Source organism: Pocillopora verrucosa, chromosome 3, assembly GCF_036669915.1.
Source record: "Pocillopora verrucosa isolate sample1 chromosome 3, ASM3666991v2, whole genome shotgun sequence".
NCBI lineage: Eukaryota > Metazoa > Cnidaria > Anthozoa > Scleractinia > Pocilloporidae > Pocillopora > Pocillopora verrucosa.
The window spans coordinates 23,741,262-23,760,600 of NC_089314.1; the positions used below are offsets into that span (position 1 = coordinate 23,741,262).

A 19,339-nucleotide genomic window follows, 5' to 3' on the forward strand; every position below is an offset into this window, starting at 1 on the left:
TTTTCAAATAGTTTTTCATTTCGTTCTTTTCTCATATTCCTAAGGGCGGATACTTTCCAGTCCCAGCCTCCCTTAGAGTTTCATGCTATTACCGCGTAGGACTGTTGCGGGTTTCTTCACTAGAAGTGTCGTAAAGGTACCCAGGTGTTTGTGAATTGCACAAATTTTTGTCTTCGTTTCACTCTATAATGGACGAGTTTCAGGTGCCTTGAGGTATGTAGAGGTATGTCAGTTTTTTCCCCTTTATATTGGCGCCCAAAATAATGGTTTCTCTTGATACAATCCGTCAAGAAAAGTGATGTACTTGTGCCTATGCATGATTACATATTGTTTATGTACGCAGCAGACTGTGTGTCTCAGTTTGTCCAAGGCTACATTTCGTAGTCCTTTGTTTGGAATTTTTTTTCTATCTGCGTCGTTCCAATTCTCTGAAGTTTGTTTCTAATTATATTATTGCTTTGTTCGTACGTCTTTTGTGATAACTTGACTTCCGTAGTAGGCATATTTTTTTTGTGCAACATCATGGCGAACCAGCTATGAGCTGAAATCTATCATATTAAACGAGGGGACCAAAGAAATTAAAAATTACTCCGGAATTCAATGAGTAGTCCTTTCGTGAAATTAATTATCGATTTTTCGATGTCATGGCCTGGTGAGTGTTAGTAGTTTTTAAATTTTACCCACCGTCAAAACACTTGATTATGTTTTAAGCTGTGTCAATCTTCTTTCATTTAGAACTTGCATTAAATCTGGTAACTAAAGGTCTGGACTAATGATGGATTTGCTGTTTTATGTGTAAGTGCAGTCTAATTAGTGTTTATTATTCTTGGGATAAATTACGTAAGCATCTTCTTTCGCGCGAGGATCAAATCTTCGCCGCAAAATTTTTAGTGCTGAATCATATAAAATTAGGCGTTAGTTACGTCAAGATTGTAACATATTATGTTCCTGAAATAATTTGAGCATTATTCTTAAACTTAGAGAATAATATAATCTTTCTGTGACAATATCATCCCTGGGTAGTCGACAACTGTTTAACTCTAGCATACTTCTCTGTGTAAATCGGTTTAACCAAAGATATGTTTATTTTTGTGTTTTACTTTCTTTCTGTGAAATCATTACTGCTTACAACGTCATATATTTGTATGAAGTCATTCTTGAAATAAGTGTTAAATATGGGGACCATCTTCGTGAGTTCTTTTTTACTCGCAAAGAATGTCTGTTGACCACTGTCCCTTTTTTGTGATTAACTCCTTTGCCCATAGCCCCAACAAAAACACAAACTACAATAAATGGTTGGATATTATTATTTCAAGCTTGTAGACATGTTTTCATAGGTATAAGATTAAATCAGTTTCAGATGGTTGACCTAACAAACGAACCATAAGTGGAACCACTTAGGACAGTGTTTCTATGTGAATTACTTGGTAGATCAGTGATTATTTTTTTTTGACAATCACACAACACAGAAACAATTTAATCACAACTCCAGATTTTGGCCTTCAGCCATTGTAAGATGGAACTGTTTATAAGATTAAAAAAGCTCAAAATATAACAAGCTTAAATACTAGATATGAAAAATGCAGTTGTAGTTTATGCATTATTAGTGCCATCACATATTATCAAAAAAGGATCATATAATAAGTGAATGGTGCACAACAAGAAGGTTCTAGTTTTTCTTGTCTTCTTATCACCATTTGCTTATCACATGAACCTACAGTACAAACTATTTCAGCCATGTACTTTCTCATTACAGAAATTATTTATCCTTATTATTATATTTTTCCTAGTTTTCCTCTTAAAGAGGGATCTGTTGCAAAGTTTTGTACCTATTTGTAAGCAATACAAGAACTATGAACAGTGTGTGTTTTTTTTTTGTTAATAATGAGCTCTGCATCTTTAAACAAGAGAACCAAAGTCTGTGAATTAGTATGAAAGTCTGTCTGTCAAAGCTCACTGGTTTCTCGTTTTTTTGTTCATTCAAGTTGTGATGTGGTTCCTCTTTGTTGTGTTACTTTTTGCTAGCCACATAAACTTTTATGATGTTGGTTTTGTTGTTACATGTAATAGAGGAGTCATTGTAATCTAAAGTTGTTAACTTTAAGATGGATTTTTTTCAGGATTATAATAGTTGTGGTCATCTTAAAACTTATCTTCTGGATATTTTACTTCTATGCAAGAAATCGAAGACGACTTATTGCTCAAGCATTAAGGCAACATAGTCAACAACAGGTCAGTTTTTGGTAGTGTATTATCCTTGCTAGGTTTAAAATTTCTAAAACCTTTGTGATGAGGTGTTAAGTCTTCCTTTTGCAACTTTCCCTGAGTCCCTGAAGCTGAGGCTGATGTATTTGTTCCTAAGTCCTAAATTTATTAACAAAGGTCCTTCCGACTCAGCCTAAATCATTGTTTTCTAACCCTAGTGGGTGTGCATTAATGCAATCTTTGTCTCCACTGCATGTCTGTCTGTTTACTGTTTAGCCTTTTATGATCTGTGTTATGACAGCCCCTAGGGTTCCAAACTATAAGAATTGTATACATAATTATCTGATTAATTAGTATGGTATCAATAATTTTGAACATTTTAAAGATGACTACCCAGACACCATCAAATTTAATTTCATTTGTTACTTTAGCTTTTTCCTTTTCCATTGTTTTATTGGTTTCAGATTCCTCAGGGCCGCCAGTATGAAGAAGAGCCTGCAGTTCCTCAGCCAGCTTATGTTTTCACTGAGTACCCATTTGGTGTCAATGGTGTACCAGCAAACCTTCAAAATCCTCCCGTGTATTCAGTTGAGGATCCTGTTAAATTAGATGAACCTCCACCTCCCTATATAAATGATGATGACACAGGAGGACTCATAGAGAACCAGGAGAACTGAAGTTTTCATAGAGCTTGTACATATGCATCATATGCAATTTTACCTTCAGACCAGTTTTAGACTGTAAATTAAAGGCACTTACCTGCTGTGGTCTCAGATTAGGGTAGTATCCAAGTCCATGGCTGCAAAGACATACATCCATTAACCATAGATATTAGTAGCTATAAAAAGACAGCTTCTGTTTAAGGAGAAGCATTAGTGAGTGTTAGGGCTAGACGTTTCTTGCATTGCCATGAACATAAAAAAATACAGAGACAAAGAGAGTTATTATAAATCTACCAGTAGCTTATCAAAAATGTTGCAATCTGATTGGCTATGCCACTCTCTGTCTATCCAGTGATAGTTAATGAAATGATCAGCCTAGCAGCACAATGTGTGGTTGTAAGCATATTGGAGTCAACACTTGTTGCCAACAAGTTAATAATGTTATCTCAATTTTTATGAGTCATCTTTAAGGAGAGCTTTTCCCTCATCAACTATCACAGGATAGAAATCTCAAGCTCACAGCATAGTTATTAATTAGTATTTGTCAAATTATTTCCTATGATAAATATGGAGCTTTTTTACCCTTAAAGAGTTTTCTTGGTTTTACTTTGAGTTCTGATTGGCCACTGATAATTTTTCAGTTGTTCTGATTGGCGATAACTTTGGTTTGGTTCTTTGACACTCAGTTAAAGAGTGCTCAAGAGAGAGGTAGAGGTAGAAATATGGTTGATCTTATGATTAGAATATGATCACATTTGGCTGGTTCCATCATTTGCCAACCATTTTATATGGTCAAAATGATACTTTTGTTCTTTCCCAAGATTGGGTACTTATTGAAAAGCAAAATGCTTCATGTCATTGTTTGGGTTTACATTATGGATTAGCTGCTAGAAAGGTTTAACAAAATAAATGACATATATGGAATGGATCTACCAATATCTTAAACTTTTGCTAGACAAATTCTTAGTTCTCTTGCTGTATGTACATTTTGCTTCATTCGCCATGTCCATGACTATGCTCTGATATAAAAGTATCACTATTTTTTTTGGTGGTCCATCTATAGCTCTTTTCTGGAAGTGCTGAAACAGGTTTCTGGCCCTCAATTAAAAAAAAATTACTGTTATCACTTAGATAAAAATGACCTACAGGTGTAGGATAATGAATTCCATCTCTGTTTGTAGTTGTCCTTGTTATTATTGGTTCTAGGTGCAGGTTCGCTCACATGAATTTAGCTGGAATTCTTTTTAATTTTTTCATAGTTTGTTTGCATATTAAAGGTCAATTTACCTCTGTATTTTAACTGTAAATTTTTTATCACCTAAAATAGGGAATTGTAATGTTTGTCTTTCCCTATTTATGCACACACATGTAGTCTCAAAGAAATGTAAAAAAGAAAATAATTTTCAATTAATATTATCCTTACTTGTTTTAAAATTTTTGATGCAGTGTGCAATAGGTGTATGTTTAAATTAGACCGTATTTGAGATGAAAGATTTAGTGCTGAAATAAAAATGCATTTCAAAAGTCTTCACCCTGTTTCTTCTGTTTACTGATTTCTTGACATTTTATCAGTTTTGCAAGACCCTTCTTGCATTTCAAGCAAAAGCAAGAAAGAGGTTTTTAGGAAAACATTCCCTCACTCCATTGGGGTTTGTCATCCATCTATTCCTTAGTTTTTGTCTGGTTTTAAAACACCTTTAATTATTGCAGCTTTTTCACAACCTTTCACCTCATAGATGCGACTGCCTTTAGTTGAAAGAGTAAAGAAAACTTGTGGTTTGGTACCCCCAGCCCGATGTTCCTCAATCTTATGTGTAACTTCATGACCAACTTTTCTTGAAAAGAGAAAAAGCTGAAGACTATCGGTTTGAAAAGAATTCAATGGAGGGTGAACACGCATACCTAGCAGACCCTATCACCAAAGGAACGAAGCCTCTAGCGTCGTCAAATCTGCTGAAGGACTAGGACTAGCCCAATTCAGGCAAGATGGCGGTAAGTGTAGTGTTTTGAAATGATTACCATGCATTTTCTTCTTCATCGTCTTTCTGTGAATTAGGAAATCGAGAGCTGATTTTTTTATTCAATAAGTATAACTTTGCTTTCATTTTAAAATATTTTTATCATCATGCGTTACCATATAGCTCTGAATTAGACCGACATCATTAACGTCGGCTACACAATACTACTCTACACGCTGATTAGAGCCGTTCTATCTTAATATTTTTAAATGATCCCTCTCATCTTTGGTTTTATCTATGTCACTCATTTAGTTAGTGTTAGGGAAACTTGTCTGTCGAATATCTTGTTTTATTTTGGAAAAGACAGATTGTGGATGAAACACTTGATATGCCTGCCATATTCCAATTGAACTATAAATACCCAAAGATGACTTCAAAATGTGTATATCACTCCCTCCCCTCCCTAAATCACTTTGGTTAGGGCAGTAGCTAATTGTGTAAAGGACTGGAGTCACATTATAGGAAGGTCATAGAATTTATGCCATTACTTTACTACTATTATTTCATGTTGCTCTTGATTACTAATAAATGTTTTTCATATAACTTGCATTTCAGCCAAAGAAACAAGGAACTAAGGGACAAAAGCAAATTCTGGAAGAAAACAACAAAACTCTGGATTTTTATGCCAAGGTTATGATAAGTATTGAGGTAGGGGTTTTTAAATTTTTCTGAATGTGAGCATATTTTTTTTTCACTGTAGTGACAAGTATTGTATATGGAATTCATTCCTTTTTTGGTATTAAAAAAAATTCTGCAACTTTTCTCAACTTTAATGACCTTCTCATGGAAAGAAATGAAGGAATTCTCGTTAATTCATCCTTGATTCCTCATTCTTTATTTCAGGTAACATATATAATATTCCGATTCACATTTTTTGGCTTCAACTCAAGTTGGTTTTCATGGGTAAGGTCTTACTTCTTATACAATCATTGTTCTTAGTGATATGAAATATTTCTGTTTGTTTGATGGTGGTATCAAGAGTTTAATTAAAACAAAACCTGAATTTTTGTTTTGTGATTGGTTACGATCTAGCTGGCTTTTGCCAGGTCATTGTACAAGAGCCTTTTTCTAAGGTAGTGTGAGCTCTTTAAGCCCTAAGAATGACCAGATCTAATTTCTCCTAACAGTAAAACTGCTGAAACATTCATTAAGATCATGAGAATGAAGGAAATGATCAACTTAAGTTTTGATTGTTAAACAAATTCTCCTATTCAGTATCAAACAAAAAAATTGGAGAAAAGTATGGAGAATGTTGATACTGATGTTAGGGTGCAAAGGGTTAAAGGGTATTTGCACTTCATGTAGGAGGAACTGGAAAAACTCTGGCCATAATAACTTTTTGAAGTTCTGCATTTTGCCTTTTTGCACCAAGGTCCTCCTGGTGCTTGCCACAGCACTTTATAGTGGATGTTACAAGTTTATGGCTTCAATGGCAAAACCTACATATTCCTCATCTGGAAATCTTATAGACGGAGGAATGGATCTTAATCAGGAGTCAGGAACTGCAGAGTATGTACTTTTAAGCTATAAATGCTGAACAGTGAGATAAGTTCTCTTAAGTTAGTGTACACCTAAGTTGTTCAAAAGATGGATGATCACTTTCCAGTACATTCCTGTTAGCACTTAAACCCTAAAGGTGACCAGCATCTAATTTCTCCTAACATTCATTTATGAAGATCTTGATATTAAAGGAAATGATCATCAACCAATGCAGCTTTGATTGTTAAACCAATTCTCCCTGATAGTGCTAGGGGAGATGATTAGAGAGGAGTATGGAGAAGAGGGATTTTGATGTTCGGGTGTACAGGGTTAAAATGCATCTGGTCTTACAGAGCCATAGGCAGACAAAACCTTCAGCAGTACCAATGTCAGAGAAACCTCTCTTGTGTATGGTTTGCTATGTGAATGAAACTTATACAATTTTGTTTGCTTAGATTTACTGTTTGATAGCTGTCTAAAACCTGGAAGAGGAACTCTTTTACTAAGGGTAGTTCATTGGTTCACCTCACACTGGCTGTAGCTCAGACATACTTTGGTACCATCTGGAGAGTGATTTGTCTGAATGATAACAAAATTTATTATACAACTAAGGTGTTAACAAAAAACAACAAATGTGAAAAAATACTGTATTTTTTCACACATGTTTGATATCTCCAATCAGCTGCTGACAGGTCACTCGCCTTTAGCACCACTCTGTCAGGTTGATGAAGGAACTATTTTCTAATTAACCATCCACCATGAGTGTATAGTAATAAGTGTAGATCAAAGCTCTAAGGTATTCAATGTCTTATGAATGCCTGGTTTTGTTCTTAACACAATCTACTGTCATCTTTGATATATTTCTGAAAAGTGGACAGCAACTAGAATATATTTGTGTTGTTTTAAGTAAGAGACAGGGAAATTGCTATTAAACGATGATGTCATATTTGTACATATCCTGTTATGAAAAGATAAGAACAAAAAAAATTCTAAGAACTGAAATGTATATATAATTCAACAACTCATTGGTAGTGAGCATAATATACATGGTCTTCTGTGATAAAGACTTGGTAAAAATAACCTAAAAGTATTTATTATTTACAATGGACTATAATAAAGAATATAAGACCCCTCCCAGTTTATTATTGTACTAATACCATATTTTGAAATTTCATGTAAACACTAAAATCTAATAGATGTTATTTTGTCATTTATTTGTCACAGACATGTTAAGGACCTCATAATATTAACAGTGATAGTTCAGGGACTTGGAATATTTACAGACTACATGTGGCTGTTTTGGCTCCTGGTGAGGGCATTTCTGTTTTTTTTGTTATCAGCTTTTGAGAATCCCCGCAGCAGCATTTACAAAAAGATTTTCAGGATTGCTCTTTGGGTTTTACAAGCATTGGCCTGGTAGTAGGTGTGCTGTACTCTGAATGGAGGTGAAAGATGTGGTGGTGTGATGATTAGGGCTCTGGAAATTGGGTCAAGATGTCTGGATTCAGGACCTGGATGGGTCATTGTGTTGTGTTCTTGGGAAAAGCATTCTCACAGTGCCTCTCTTTCTCTCCACCCAGGAATATAAATGGGTAAAGGAAGAGTCAAGAAAGCCCAATTAAATGCTGGGGGGTAACCTTGCAATGGATTGGCATCCCATCCCCAGTGCTTCAGTTTGCCACTATTGTACCTTTCTGTTCCAGTTCTTCATTAAAAATGAAGGAAGCCAAATGGACACAGTGTCAGGAAAGCCTAATGAATTGCTGGGGGGGGGGGCTAACCTTACAATGGATTGGCATCCCATCCCCAGTTCTTCAGTTTGCCACTAATGTACCTTTCTGTTCCAATTCTTCATTAAAAATGAAGGAAACCAAATGAGCACAGTGTCAGGAAAGCCTAATGAAATGCTGGGGGGTACAGACTTCATCTACCCACCTTTCATTCTGAGTGGAGAGAATTGGGTTTCAACCCTGGTTGGGCCATGGTGTTATGACCTTGGGCAAGAAACTTTACTCTCACAATACCTTTTTTCACCCAGTGTTATAAAAGAGTAGTGGTTGACTTCTAGGGAAACGGGGGGGGGGGGGGGGTGGGTGGTAATCTTTGATAAACTGGCCTCTTTCTCAGGGGTAGTACTTAGTTCTTAGTGCTTTAGAAACTGAGAATAGACACCAACATTTAATAGCTAGCTGGATTTAGGACTTGAGCCCACTAATGTGTTCTTTGGGTTTCGTTTCAGGTGCCCTGTAGAGCTGTCTACTTGTTATGGGTTTATATTCTAGGACCTTGGTTCTTTGCTCAACCCGAGGAAACAGAAGTGGATCCAAAGAAACAGAAGAAAATGGAAAGGAAAATGAAAAGAGCAGGAATGATGTAGCATATGAGCGCCTGTACAGTTTGAACAATCAACTTAAGTACTTCTGATTGACGTGAGAAGGGAACTAGCAACCCAGGAAACCAGAAAGACAACGCGTGATAGGAGCACAAGAGGGGTGGGGTGGAGATAAGAACCACCACCTGTCCTCACCCCTAGTGCTTCAGTTTGCCACTAATGTACCTTTCTGTTTCAGTTCTTCATTAAAAATGAAGTAAACCAAATGGAATGGCTATCTATCCAGCATTACGTACTTCTGTCAATTTGGAATTCTTGACTTAATTTTCTAAGGCCATCCTGGACCGTTGCTGAAAGAGGTCCATGAAGAGTTGTTTACGTTGAACAATTAATCTAGGCCAGGGATGATTTGTAGGGAATATATTTGGGCGTAGTTCCTCCAACCCATCGAGCGCTACCTTTCTCCTAATCCGAAATTAGAGCGCTTTTCGATTGAGTGTCGTTAGACTAAAACCAAGGTAATCACAACGGCCAATCAGAAGAGAAGAAAACACCCTGAAGAGCCAATGAGAACTCAAAGTAAAAAAAACAAGCAAACCCAACTGAAGCGCGGGAAAACGCGGCCGACATAGTCGTGACTGGTCTTAGTATTACTTCTGATTGGTTGAGAAAGTGGTGTGAAGTTTCAGGACCAATCAAGTAAGGCGAAATAAATGCAATCCCGGATGACTTTCGACACTGAGTTGAAAATTGCTCTATCAGCCAGCTTGTTCACAGACTTAACATCATCTCTCAGATCCTCTTCCGGAGTGCAAGTAAGGCAAGAGTTGCGAGTAATTAACTCTTAGAGCGCTTTTCAACTGAATGTCTCTCACTCCAAGACTCTCTTTTAAATTAATTTTACACCGGTTAATGTTCTTGTCGTTCACATTTGTTTCCTCAGTAACAGGTAATTGATTTTCATCTTTCTGGGATCTCGGGTTTTACCTTACCACAGCATTCCCACGCGGTCCAAAAGTTCGCCTCCCATTTTCTTCAGCCTCTGCTTAAGTTGCAGTTCCACTTAATAACTCAATAAAGGCAATTCTAAACTCTTTTAACCTGGCTACGTGAATAAACGGGTTGAACAATGAGTTTGATATTGCAAACGACGGAGAAATTAAAATACTAGCATACATGACCTCTGGAGACGTGTTATTGCGGTGGAGTACCAAAATAAATCTATAAAGGAATAGAGGTGTATAACAAAGGAAAAGGACCAGAGCGACGGTAGCTGTTAGTTGTAGAGATTTCCTGTTCAGTAGAATTTTCAGCCTTGCCTCTGCTGCTACTTGTTGTGAAATTTCGTTTTGATGTCGTCGAACCTCGTGATGAACAGTGAAATGGCAAAAAAAGGTCGTAACCGGAGAAAGGACGATGAATGTGTTTTTGAATCCAAAAGCTACTTGTGGGTGAATAGAAAGAGGTATTTGCAGGACGAGAGAAAAGAACCATGCTGAAGCAGATGTAATCAGCAAATGGGCTTCCGTTACGAGTCCAGTATTACTGGCGAGTGGGTGCTTTATGGTCAGATATTGTTCCCAACTTATAGGGACCAAGTGGGTAAGATACGACGTATCGCATAGGAAATTCGTGAGCAATATTGTGACAGGTTTAATGCACACGATCCTATCGTTCTCTTCCCGACAAACACTGATGTCGTTACAGCAATGAACATTGATTGAACAATCACACCCACGGCTAAATCAGACACGGCTATACATGCGAGCAGAATATTAGACTTGTTGGCTCTCAACCGAGATTTCGTTCGCACAGCCATCACAACCAACGCGTTTAAAAGCCGTGAAAGGGAGTGAAAAGATGTTTAAGATGATAAAAGATAGAAGAACAGCCTGGATTCAAGTGGCAGAGGGGGGCAGCTCCCCCGCTGGAAGAACATGCCTTTTGGAACTAGGTGGAGGTACCTCGTAGTCCAGTCGGCTTGAATTCATAGCTTCTGTGACTCTCTCTCTCTCGGTATACTATTGCTAGTATACACTTTCTGTCCTTTGCGATCCAAATACGTGTTTACATTGCTATATACTTCCTTTGTTGACGGTTCTTTTGTCTTCTGGTATATCTCAGTTTTGTGCTCATTTTCCTTTTTAAGTCTTTTATAATAAATAGCATACTGTTATTGTATTTCATCTGACTTTTCATTACAATTTTTTTTGGCAGGGTTCATTTTTCTGGAAAAAAATTGCTTAATACATTTCCCTGCAAAAAATTTGCTGACTCATAGTGATCAACTGAACGATGAATGACTTCAAACGAAAAATGATTATAAAACGGGCACTAAACGCTACGGGAAGATGAGTGGCCATAGTTGTTGCCTGACTTGACAAAGAAATTAGTCAGCGCCCTTTTTTTTCCTTTAAAAACAATGAGTAATTCTTAACCAAAGTAAATGCCCTAAACATGAATAAGCTGCCTGAAATGGAATCTAGAGGTATGTTCCACGAAGATTAGCCACCATTTTCTGACCAGCTGGTACCTGAAAACTTCTTCCCACCCGCTTTACAACCACTGACAGACCCTGACGCGATGTCGTTGAGAAACGAACAAAGAAATCATTTCAAACGGGGAAAGCTTATACGAGGCCGAAAAGTTTATTGTATCAAAACGTAGAATAAACAGTTTACTATTTTTGCTGAGTTTGATTAGTACAATAATGTAATGGATCGTAAAGGAGCAACATGATAACATGAGATCGAAAAAGAAAAAGCAGCTGCAATCGCCATAATTTTTTTTTTCTTCTTAAGTTCATTCGGTGTCGGATGGGATGAGAATTGAATTTTAAAAGATACCAAAACGCTAGTTTGCAGGTCAAAAATTAGTCAGTGCATGACCCAAGTTGTGGTCGTGGGATGATGCAAAATGTGAGAAAAGAGCTCTTTGTTGAAGCAGATGACAGTTTGACCGACGGAGTTATATTTAAGTGCCTAGCGAATTTCCTCGCATAAGCGCCTACGCTTTAATAAGCGCCCACGCTATAATAAACACCCCCCACGACTAAGCGCTCTCCTCTTCCCTCAGGCACTTTCTTAAATAGTAGGCTTACAAGGAAAATATATTTCTCAGAATTGCCCCTTTATAACTTTTTCAGCTTTAACTACAGAAAAATCAGTACAGCGGGATGATTAGCAACCCCCTTTCATTAAGCACCCGGGTGCCTATATGGGGAACAACGGTAAGTTAACCTTAGGAGTTGATACGCTTGTCTATACAATCTACTGTTTTTCACTAGTTTTCCTATAATTAATCAAGGGAAAACAAAAGAAAAGGAAATGATGTGCTATTGCTGCCAATCCAATAATAATAACTAATGCAAAATTAATTATTTCGACCCCAAAAGCCTGCTTTTGAAACGAGTACTAAACTGAGGCCAGGGGTGGGGGTGGGGGGGAGGGGGGGGTATCTTTTCCTTTGTGTAGTCCCATCACCACCTGACACGCTCACTCTGAAACATCAAGTTGAAATAAAATACTGCCACATGCTTCTGATATTGCTTATCGAAGATTTATAAATGCAAGCGTATTCAAAACGCACAATGAAAGGCCACTTGGCTTCGTAAAAGAGTGAGTCACTTGTTGGCAGATTAACGCGACTATCATCTGAAGCTTCGCAAGGACATAGTCTGGCAGCCGGTGTATCACGAAACGCCGCGCCCACGATCTACACGTTTCTTGCTTCCTATAATTATATGTTTAATGGCTTTGGTTTTTCTATTCGAAACTGGAAAACTGCGGTTAACTATTCCGTCGAAACTGAAACTCCGCTCTTGAAACCGAAAAACCGCTTAGATTTTGTCCTCATATACCGGAGAATGATTGTCATTAATATAGAAAGAACGAAAACCGCAGTAGATACCGAAACAGCGGATAAGCCACGCCAATTGTTGACTAACTGATCCGCTCAAACGCGATCTTGGTTTGTTTGTTTTTTATCAGAGCCACATGGTTCCTCATCAAAACGATTTGAATTGAAGCTTTTTTTTTCTTTCCATTAGAAAAGCTTCCACTTCAGAGGCACTCGCGTCGCCAAGTAACTGACCGACGTGCCATCTCCCTGCAGAGCTGCCATGAGTCACGAATTTGTATTCCGCGAAAAATTTGACAGAAGCACTGATGGGAGGATGAACGTGACATCTGTCAACGGAAAAATTGCCGACAGCCGAAAAGGAATTCGTTCTATTACGAATGAAGTTTTGCACGGGAAGATAGTAATGATCATGAAAATCGGAAAAACGAAAAAAGAAAAATCGAAAAAAATTAATTTTTCTATCATCGAACGTTTCTTCTTTAGTGTTTCTCTAAGAGGAAAGAGCCGATTTCGTGATTAGGAGTACAAATTATGCATGAATCTTATTAAGTTTTTGCCAATTTGTGCGCTTCAGTTTTGTTCTGGATTTAGTGTGCACCGCAGCTTCGGTATCAACTTTTTCAACATGTAATTTCAATGAGCGAAAAGTTTTTTTTTGTGTTATTTTCTCTTTTCTAGTTTAATATAACTTTTGTATCAACTTACGCTGATTGAATTTCGCTTTCGAGCGATTAATACATCTCTTTTTTCCGGTTTTGATGGACATCTTGGCGACTTTTCCGGATTCTAGTCGGTCCATGAGATTATAGGTAACATTTCTTTTGCTTTTTATCTACATGAGATTCACCACGTTTACGCGCGTAATGATTAGAATAAATTATGTTGCGATTCATAGCACGTGTCAGAACAAAGGTAAACGTGTAGGATGGATGGCAAAACATTCATTCTTTTATAATCATGAAAATGACGGAGATCACGTAGCGAGGGTTTTGTGCCCAGGGAAATGCAGCTGCGCCAGTTATCTGAAGCTTTTCCACAGTGACCGCTTAAAAAAGATTCTTAACTGATAATGTTTTCTTTTATTTTCATTAATTCGTTTTTGAAAGTGAACTACTAATTGACTGTTTTTCACAAGTATCAACAGCAAAGCCCGCTAGAAATAAAACATAAAATTAACAGATTTTCACCTTTCGATGAATGTACCTTTTAACTTATGTACAATTTTAAAATTTAAAAAGCTTCTCGCACAGTTCTTGGAAGTCTTTTCATGATTGGCTGCAATTTTTAAGCAAGATCTGAGGTTACATGTAGTTTATGATAGCGGCTCATGGTCAAAAGTTGACTTAATGGAGACTTCTCTTTGGCTTAATGACAAAGCAATTTCGATCAGTGAACAGAGGGCCCAAGTTCTGAATCCTTTTCGGGACTGGCTTCATTTTTTTTTGCTCCTTACTCGTGATAAATGCATGGCCAATATCTCTTTATATAATCTGTAGAGTTGTCTTGTATAGCACCCCTGATGAAATAACCAACATTCCCGATTACACTTGGATTATTGGTTCATTCGACTCTGGCGTATCGTTGATAATGACATTAATTTGAGGTAACGTTCGTTCGTGTCGCGAAACAGCAATGTTAGATACCTCATCACTGTTCATATTCACGTTTGATACGGGAGACGAAAGTCTGAAATTTGCGTCGCTTGGTATAATGATGGGTAAAGCAGTGCGTGTTATTGCTTGAGTCAGCGAGGTGACATTGTTTAGCTCCATACCGTTGGTGAAATTACCATCACTGGCTGCCCTCGGTCTGCTGTAATAATACGACAGGCGTCTCGCTAGCAAACGCTTTTTGAGGCCCTCAAGCGACACCTTAATGTGCCATCCATTTATCATGGCAAAGAACACGATGTTCATGAAGAAAAACCCGAGAGGAACGTACTCCAAAGACAAAGGTGTGTAAGACGAAAGAGTTATCACGAGCAAGGCGATAGGACACAGCGCCCTTAGTAAAATTGTGAGAAAGAATCGGAGCGCAGACGTGCACAAGACGAGCCAACCGGTTTTGCTCACGCCCAGAAATCGAAGCAGAGAGTTCAAGTCGAATACAAAGACGCTTCCCTCGAAAAGAAGCCCCACTACGCCAGATATTGAGTTCTGTCTGTAAGCAATTATCACGCCGTAAGTCGTGGCAGTGACAAAGTGATGCAGCAAGCTAATCTTGTAAAGAGGGAGCTCGCGTCTCAATAAAAAGTCCTGACAAAACTTGAACACGTAGTTTCCAAGGTATATGGCGAAGAAGATCAAGAAAGTCGATGATGTGTTGCGAAGAGGCTTGGTGTACGTGTCTCTCGAGGAAGAGCAGTACAGTCCACAGGAGAAAAGCAGGATGGCAAAAATTTGGTCCCTGAAGCTGGAAAAGGGAGAAAAAATATGTGTGATTAATTAAATACAAAGCAAATCCACAAGGGATCAGATTACTTTATTTCCCGCCCTTAGCCGATATCAGGAACTTTGAGTATTAAGGACGAAACCATATTGACCCGAGGATTAGAAATTATATTAGGACTTTATCTGACGGGGGAACCATTCGGCAAGAAATAATGAAATTGATAAATTTATGACCCTCAGAATAAATAAAAGTCGAAATGAATAAATCGTATATTTCTGTACAATGAGTTAAAGCCTTAAGCTAATTGTTAATTGGCGTCAGAACCATCGTCAGCTGACTGCAAAAAAAGGCGCTATTCCACACAGAGACACGGGAACTTATCAATCGGTGTAAGCCGCGTTCTTAGCGGAGCACCGCCAATATTTACAGTATTGTTCTCCTCTACCCTTCAATATCCCCTGTATTCGTTCAGCGGATTACAGAATACTAACTATAGTTTTTGTGGCTTAGAACTTATCCGTACAAGTGGTCCTATTCTCGTCCTCAACGCGGAAGTAGGGCAAGATCAGAGCTGCTATTCTCTTCAGTGAGCACCATACAATTTTTTTGTTATTAGTAACAGGAATATAGCGATAGATCAAGACTCCCCCAGTTTTACTTTGGCCTAATTTTTTACTCTTTGTCTTAACAAGGAGAGAAAAGTGCAGCAAAGTTGCAAATTGATACTCTTGAGATTCATGGAGTTCGGTTAAACGCTACGGGATAAGCTTCTAGAATCAACTTTTGGATTAGATGCCAATTAAAGAGAATTCAAATTTTGTCACGCAAGACTGCAGCCTTGTCACATTTTTAAATTCGTGCTTGAAAAGTAATTTATTCGTCGGCGTCTCGATCAAGCCACATTCGATCTTTTACAAAGAAAATAAAGTAATTCGAAAATGAAACAAACTCTCAATGGATACACGTGTGAAGGCTAAGACCGCCTGGTAACTATCCACGTGTCGAGAGGAAAAAACACGCGTCCAGTTATAACTTACATGATAATGTCAAGATTCGATACGGAAGCTGAAATTTGGCCAATCAGCTCACTTGTTCTTTTAGGTCTACGATGGTCTTTGTTTTGTTGCAATCCTGTTGTACTATTTTTAGATAACGGGAAGGTACTGCGCTGTAAATATACTATTTTGAAAACCGAAATCTACGAAAAAACAGAATGAATTATTACAACCGTGCGTGTTATTCCCCGTAAATTGTTTAAAGCTGTGTTCGTGACAGAATGACATTTCGCGTGTCGCTTTAAGTTACATAAGGGGTAAACCCCGAAATACCGAGGTCACATTTCTAAGATTTTTCTGTGTGAAATTCAAATATGAAGGATAAACGTTTTAAAGACACCTATTGACTACATTTTCGTGGCATTAAATGAAAGAACAGCCGTTATATCAGGAACATTATAAGAATCGAAGTCAGGAGGTCGATCGGGCTTCACGTAGCCGAATCGATCATTAGCCAAAGCCAATTATTATTGTGCTCGTAGCACTTTTTCAAACCAAGCGGGAAACTCTGCAGGCTGTTATGAGCTAAGATGGCTATCGAAATTAAAACACACAAAGCCACAAGCAGAAAGGGAAAGGAGGTTGCGGAAAAAAATCGCTGGAAAGTGACAGTTCTAAAAAACAGCTGGTTGAGGTTCAAAATTGGGTCTCTAAATGTACTTATTATTCAGTAATTGCAATAATATAGAATATTTTTTTATCGCATGAAAAACACGCATGTTTTTATCACACAATAGTGCTCTTTCAGAATTAAGTGAAAATTCCGTACTTAAGGAATACTACGTAAGTTTAATTTCCTGCAGCGAATCAATCGTGGATCTTTAGATATTAATATTTTGTGGTCAACATTCATTTTGAATTTTCCTTACAGAATATTCCTTTTCCTTGTTTAGAACGTCTCGATACTTATTATTCTTTAAATGATTTTCAAGACAACATTCAATACTCGTCGCTTTCTTTGACCAGAACGTGCTTAAATCTTGACGCAATACGCGCGTGATACGATGTGTTCATGCGTGAAAACACGCGTGAAATAACGACCTTCAGCCTGAATGAATGATTCGCGGAAAAGAGCTTCAACGAAAGCGCCTTACTGAAGTTTAATGGAATAACACTGTTTACTTCCACGCTTCCTTTCCATGAAAAATGTCTTTCGAGAGACATTTTCCCCTTACGATTATTAAAAAAATTACTGTAAAGAAAAAATTGAAAAGGTTATAGCGGTACTTACAGTTTTCGGATGAGCCTTGGTTTTTCCTTGTAGAATTTGATCAGCCGTTTAGCGATCTCGCTATCTGACTTTGAAATAGGAAAGGCGAGCGCTGGAGCGAGGAAGAAGTAAACTCCAGCTGAAACATTCACAGTCAGTGACAGGACTAAAAAGAGAAACAGATTCGACGAGAACATGATTTCCAAATTTCATTTCGGAGTTTCAGCAAAGAGAGATATAAGTAGTTTAGTCTGTGGACCTCCAACCGATCCTCATTTAGGTGTAAATGTACGGAAGACGATGAAATCACACAGGAACTGGGAACTGGCAACGTTCTGAGATAATTTTTCCTAGACTAAATAAACATACGATCCCTTGCGGTCAGAGTTGGTCGCACACGGTGTAGTAGGAATTAAACTGTCAAATCTTCTTTTCCGCGAAATACTGCGTACTGGTTGACTGACGTTTCTGAGAAATTATCACTTTCGTTTTTGCGTCGCTTCTTATACTCTATCGGTGAAGTACATTAGAGCCCCTCGGTGCCAGCGGAATATATTCTTTTCAGCAAAAACTTCCTGGATCTCAGTACCTTAGTAGCAGAGTGCAAATCAACATGTAAATTATTACAGACAATAAACTTTGGCCTCAATTAAATGTGCAATTTTTGTTTTCGGCTTAAGCGGGGTCAGTGAGGTCTCATTTACCGGAAGTAAACATCGTGGGTCCTGGTATCCTAAGTTCTACGATAAACATTTCTACAAGAACAAGGGAAATTCATTCATGCAATACCGGTGTATTGGTAAAATGTAAATTACTTCGAACATTTAAACCCGGGAAACGACATTTTATCGAATAGAGATCTTCTTCATTCAAAGAAAAGTCTGCTACTTGTAACAAAACGAAAATAGAAATCCGGTGTTCTTTAAAAAAGCATGACACATGCTAGGTTTTGTTAATAATTCGACTTTCTTATAACCTCGATTCAGTTGTTTCTCTCACAGCGGATGTTGATAGCGGCGGTCGACGTCATGATACAAGGGAAGTCGTAAGAGACTGACTAATGAAATCGTAGTAAACAAACTGAGAGCTGACAAATTTTCCCTTGCGCTTGTTATTACCTTGTTCTCTTATTCAATTATTTTTTTACCTTCTATACTAAGATTTCAAAAGTTCCCTTCAATAATTTTAAGGTAGAACGGTTAGCAAGTAGTAACACCAGCTGACTGTACAGATAAACAGATGGACGTAACTCAAAAAAGGTTTAAAATTTACTGCCGGAAAGTTCCCTGTCATGAAAACTGGCGTAGATCGGTTGTGAAAAATGACATTGTGTTTTTAGGTAAGCTTGAAGTTTTTTTTTCGAGCTGACAGATCTCTCTTGTTGTAGTTTTTCTCATGACATAGCTTGCCGTTCTAATGTGAGGCAAAACAAAATCATTCACGGGTAGTTATTTCTATTTTTTCACACATTTGGTGTTCTGCAATAAATATACTTCACTCTCAGACCAACATATATAAATAATTGAGTAGTAGTTTTATGAGTTCAAGTCTTCCTGTTTTATTCAATGTAATCAATGACAATATGATAAAAGAATGTTCTTATTGCTTTTAACCACTATTCCATAACTCGAAAACAAAGGAGAAACGCGTCATAGTGGAACAAGTGTTCTTGAGTTGTAATTAATTCGAGCCTTAAAACTGTTGAGTCGGCCAATTCATTTTTTCGTGCTGCTATTTTCAAAATTTTTGAAGAAGAGTAATTTTATTTAACTTTACTACTCCCCCTTGACATTTGCAACGTCTTCCTTCCATTCTGTGGCTGTTAAAAGAAGATTTTGAAAACAGGAACATCAAAATGATGCAGCCGTGAATTCATAATTGCTGTCAGTTGTTGAGTTAGGCAAGCTCACGTAAAAATGATAAAGCAGCGCTGTTATGAATTCAATGCTTACAGTATACTCCATTTTTCAAAGAACTAAGATATTCAGCCGAATTATTTTCTGTAAGATAAGGAATTCTTTCATTCCTATTTCAAATCGTTTTGCATATTTTCGATTAACATCTGAAAGCTCTCCAATAATATTGAACTTATCCTGTCGTTTATTTTTAAAAACACGAACCCTTAT

At 37.6% G+C, this 19,339-nt stretch overlaps 3 protein-coding genes and 1 pseudogene across 5 annotated transcripts; 2 read left to right on the plus strand and 2 right to left on the minus strand.

The window, feature by feature from the left end:
* The first annotated feature begins 109 nt into the window (after window positions 1-109).
* LOC131782054 (uncharacterized) lies at window positions 110-4,394 on the plus strand. Of its 3 annotated transcripts, none has more exons than XM_059098764.2 (4): window positions 110-213; window positions 736-795; window positions 2,121-2,232; window positions 2,670-4,394. In XM_059098764.2, the coding sequence occupies exons 2-4, from the start codon at window positions 773-775 to the stop codon at window positions 2,880-2,882; spliced, it is 348 nt and encodes a 115-aa protein (XP_058954747.1). In that variant the 5' UTR covers window positions 110-213; window positions 736-772; the 3' UTR covers window positions 2,883-4,394. The 3 variants fall into 3 exon arrangements, with proteins under 3 accessions (XP_058954747.1, XP_058954748.1, XP_066020463.1); XM_059098765.2 differs by having other exon boundaries at window positions 115-223; XM_066164366.1 differs by lacking the exon at window positions 110-213 and adding an exon at window positions 531-652.
* Window positions 4,395-4,843: 449 nt separating this feature from the next.
* LOC131782004 (transmembrane protein 208) lies at window positions 4,844-8,962 on the plus strand. The gene is made up of 6 exons (XM_059098714.2): window positions 4,844-4,859; window positions 5,441-5,533; window positions 5,729-5,788; window positions 6,258-6,394; window positions 7,589-7,673; window positions 8,604-8,962. Exons 1-6 carry the CDS (start codon window positions 4,854-4,856, stop codon window positions 8,739-8,741), a joined length of 519 nt encoding a protein of 172 aa, XP_058954697.1. The 5' UTR covers window positions 4,844-4,853; the 3' UTR covers window positions 8,742-8,962.
* Window positions 8,963-9,742: 780 nt separating this feature from the next.
* Window positions 9,743-10,515, minus strand: LOC136279665 (melanocyte-stimulating hormone receptor-like; annotated as a pseudogene).
* A 3,106-nt stretch (window positions 10,516-13,621) lies between these two features.
* Window positions 13,622-17,818, minus strand: LOC131782041 (uncharacterized). The gene is made up of 2 exons (XM_059098749.2): window positions 17,235-17,818; window positions 13,622-14,969 (listed from the first exon to the last, which is right to left on the minus strand). Exons 1-2 carry the CDS (start codon window positions 17,408-17,410, stop codon window positions 14,099-14,101), a joined length of 1,047 nt encoding a protein of 348 aa, XP_058954732.1. The 5' UTR covers window positions 17,411-17,818; the 3' UTR covers window positions 13,622-14,098.
* Window positions 17,819-19,339: the final 1,521 nt, after the last annotated feature.

Excerpts from the sequence above, each read along its gene's own strand:
- LOC131782054 (XM_059098764.2), top strand. The coding sequence starts at position 773 with ATGATGGATTTGCTGTTTTATGT. Across the intron at positions 796-2,120 it reads ATGGATTTGCTGTTTTATGT|GATTATAATAGTTGTGGTCA; the intron begins GTAAGTGCAGTC and ends GATTTTTTTCAG. Across the intron at positions 2,233-2,669 it reads GGCAACATAGTCAACAACAG|ATTCCTCAGGGCCGCCAGTA; the intron begins GTCAGTTTTTGG and ends TATTGGTTTCAG.
- LOC131782004 (XM_059098714.2), top strand. Across the intron at positions 5,789-6,257 it reads ACTCAAGTTGGTTTTCATGG|GTCCTCCTGGTGCTTGCCAC; the intron begins GTAAGGTCTTAC and ends TTTTGCACCAAG. Across the intron at positions 7,674-8,603 it reads TGTGGCTGTTTTGGCTCCTG|GTGCCCTGTAGAGCTGTCTA; the intron begins GTGAGGGCATTT and ends GTTTCGTTTCAG.
- LOC131782041 (XM_059098749.2), bottom strand. The coding sequence starts at position 17,410 with ATGTTCTCGTCGAATCTGTTTCTCTTTTTAGTCCTGTCACTGACTGTG. Across the intron at positions 14,970-17,234 it reads CCAAGGCTCATCCGAAAACT|CTTCAGGGACCAAATTTTTG; the intron begins GTAAGTACCGCT and ends TCCCTTTTCCAG.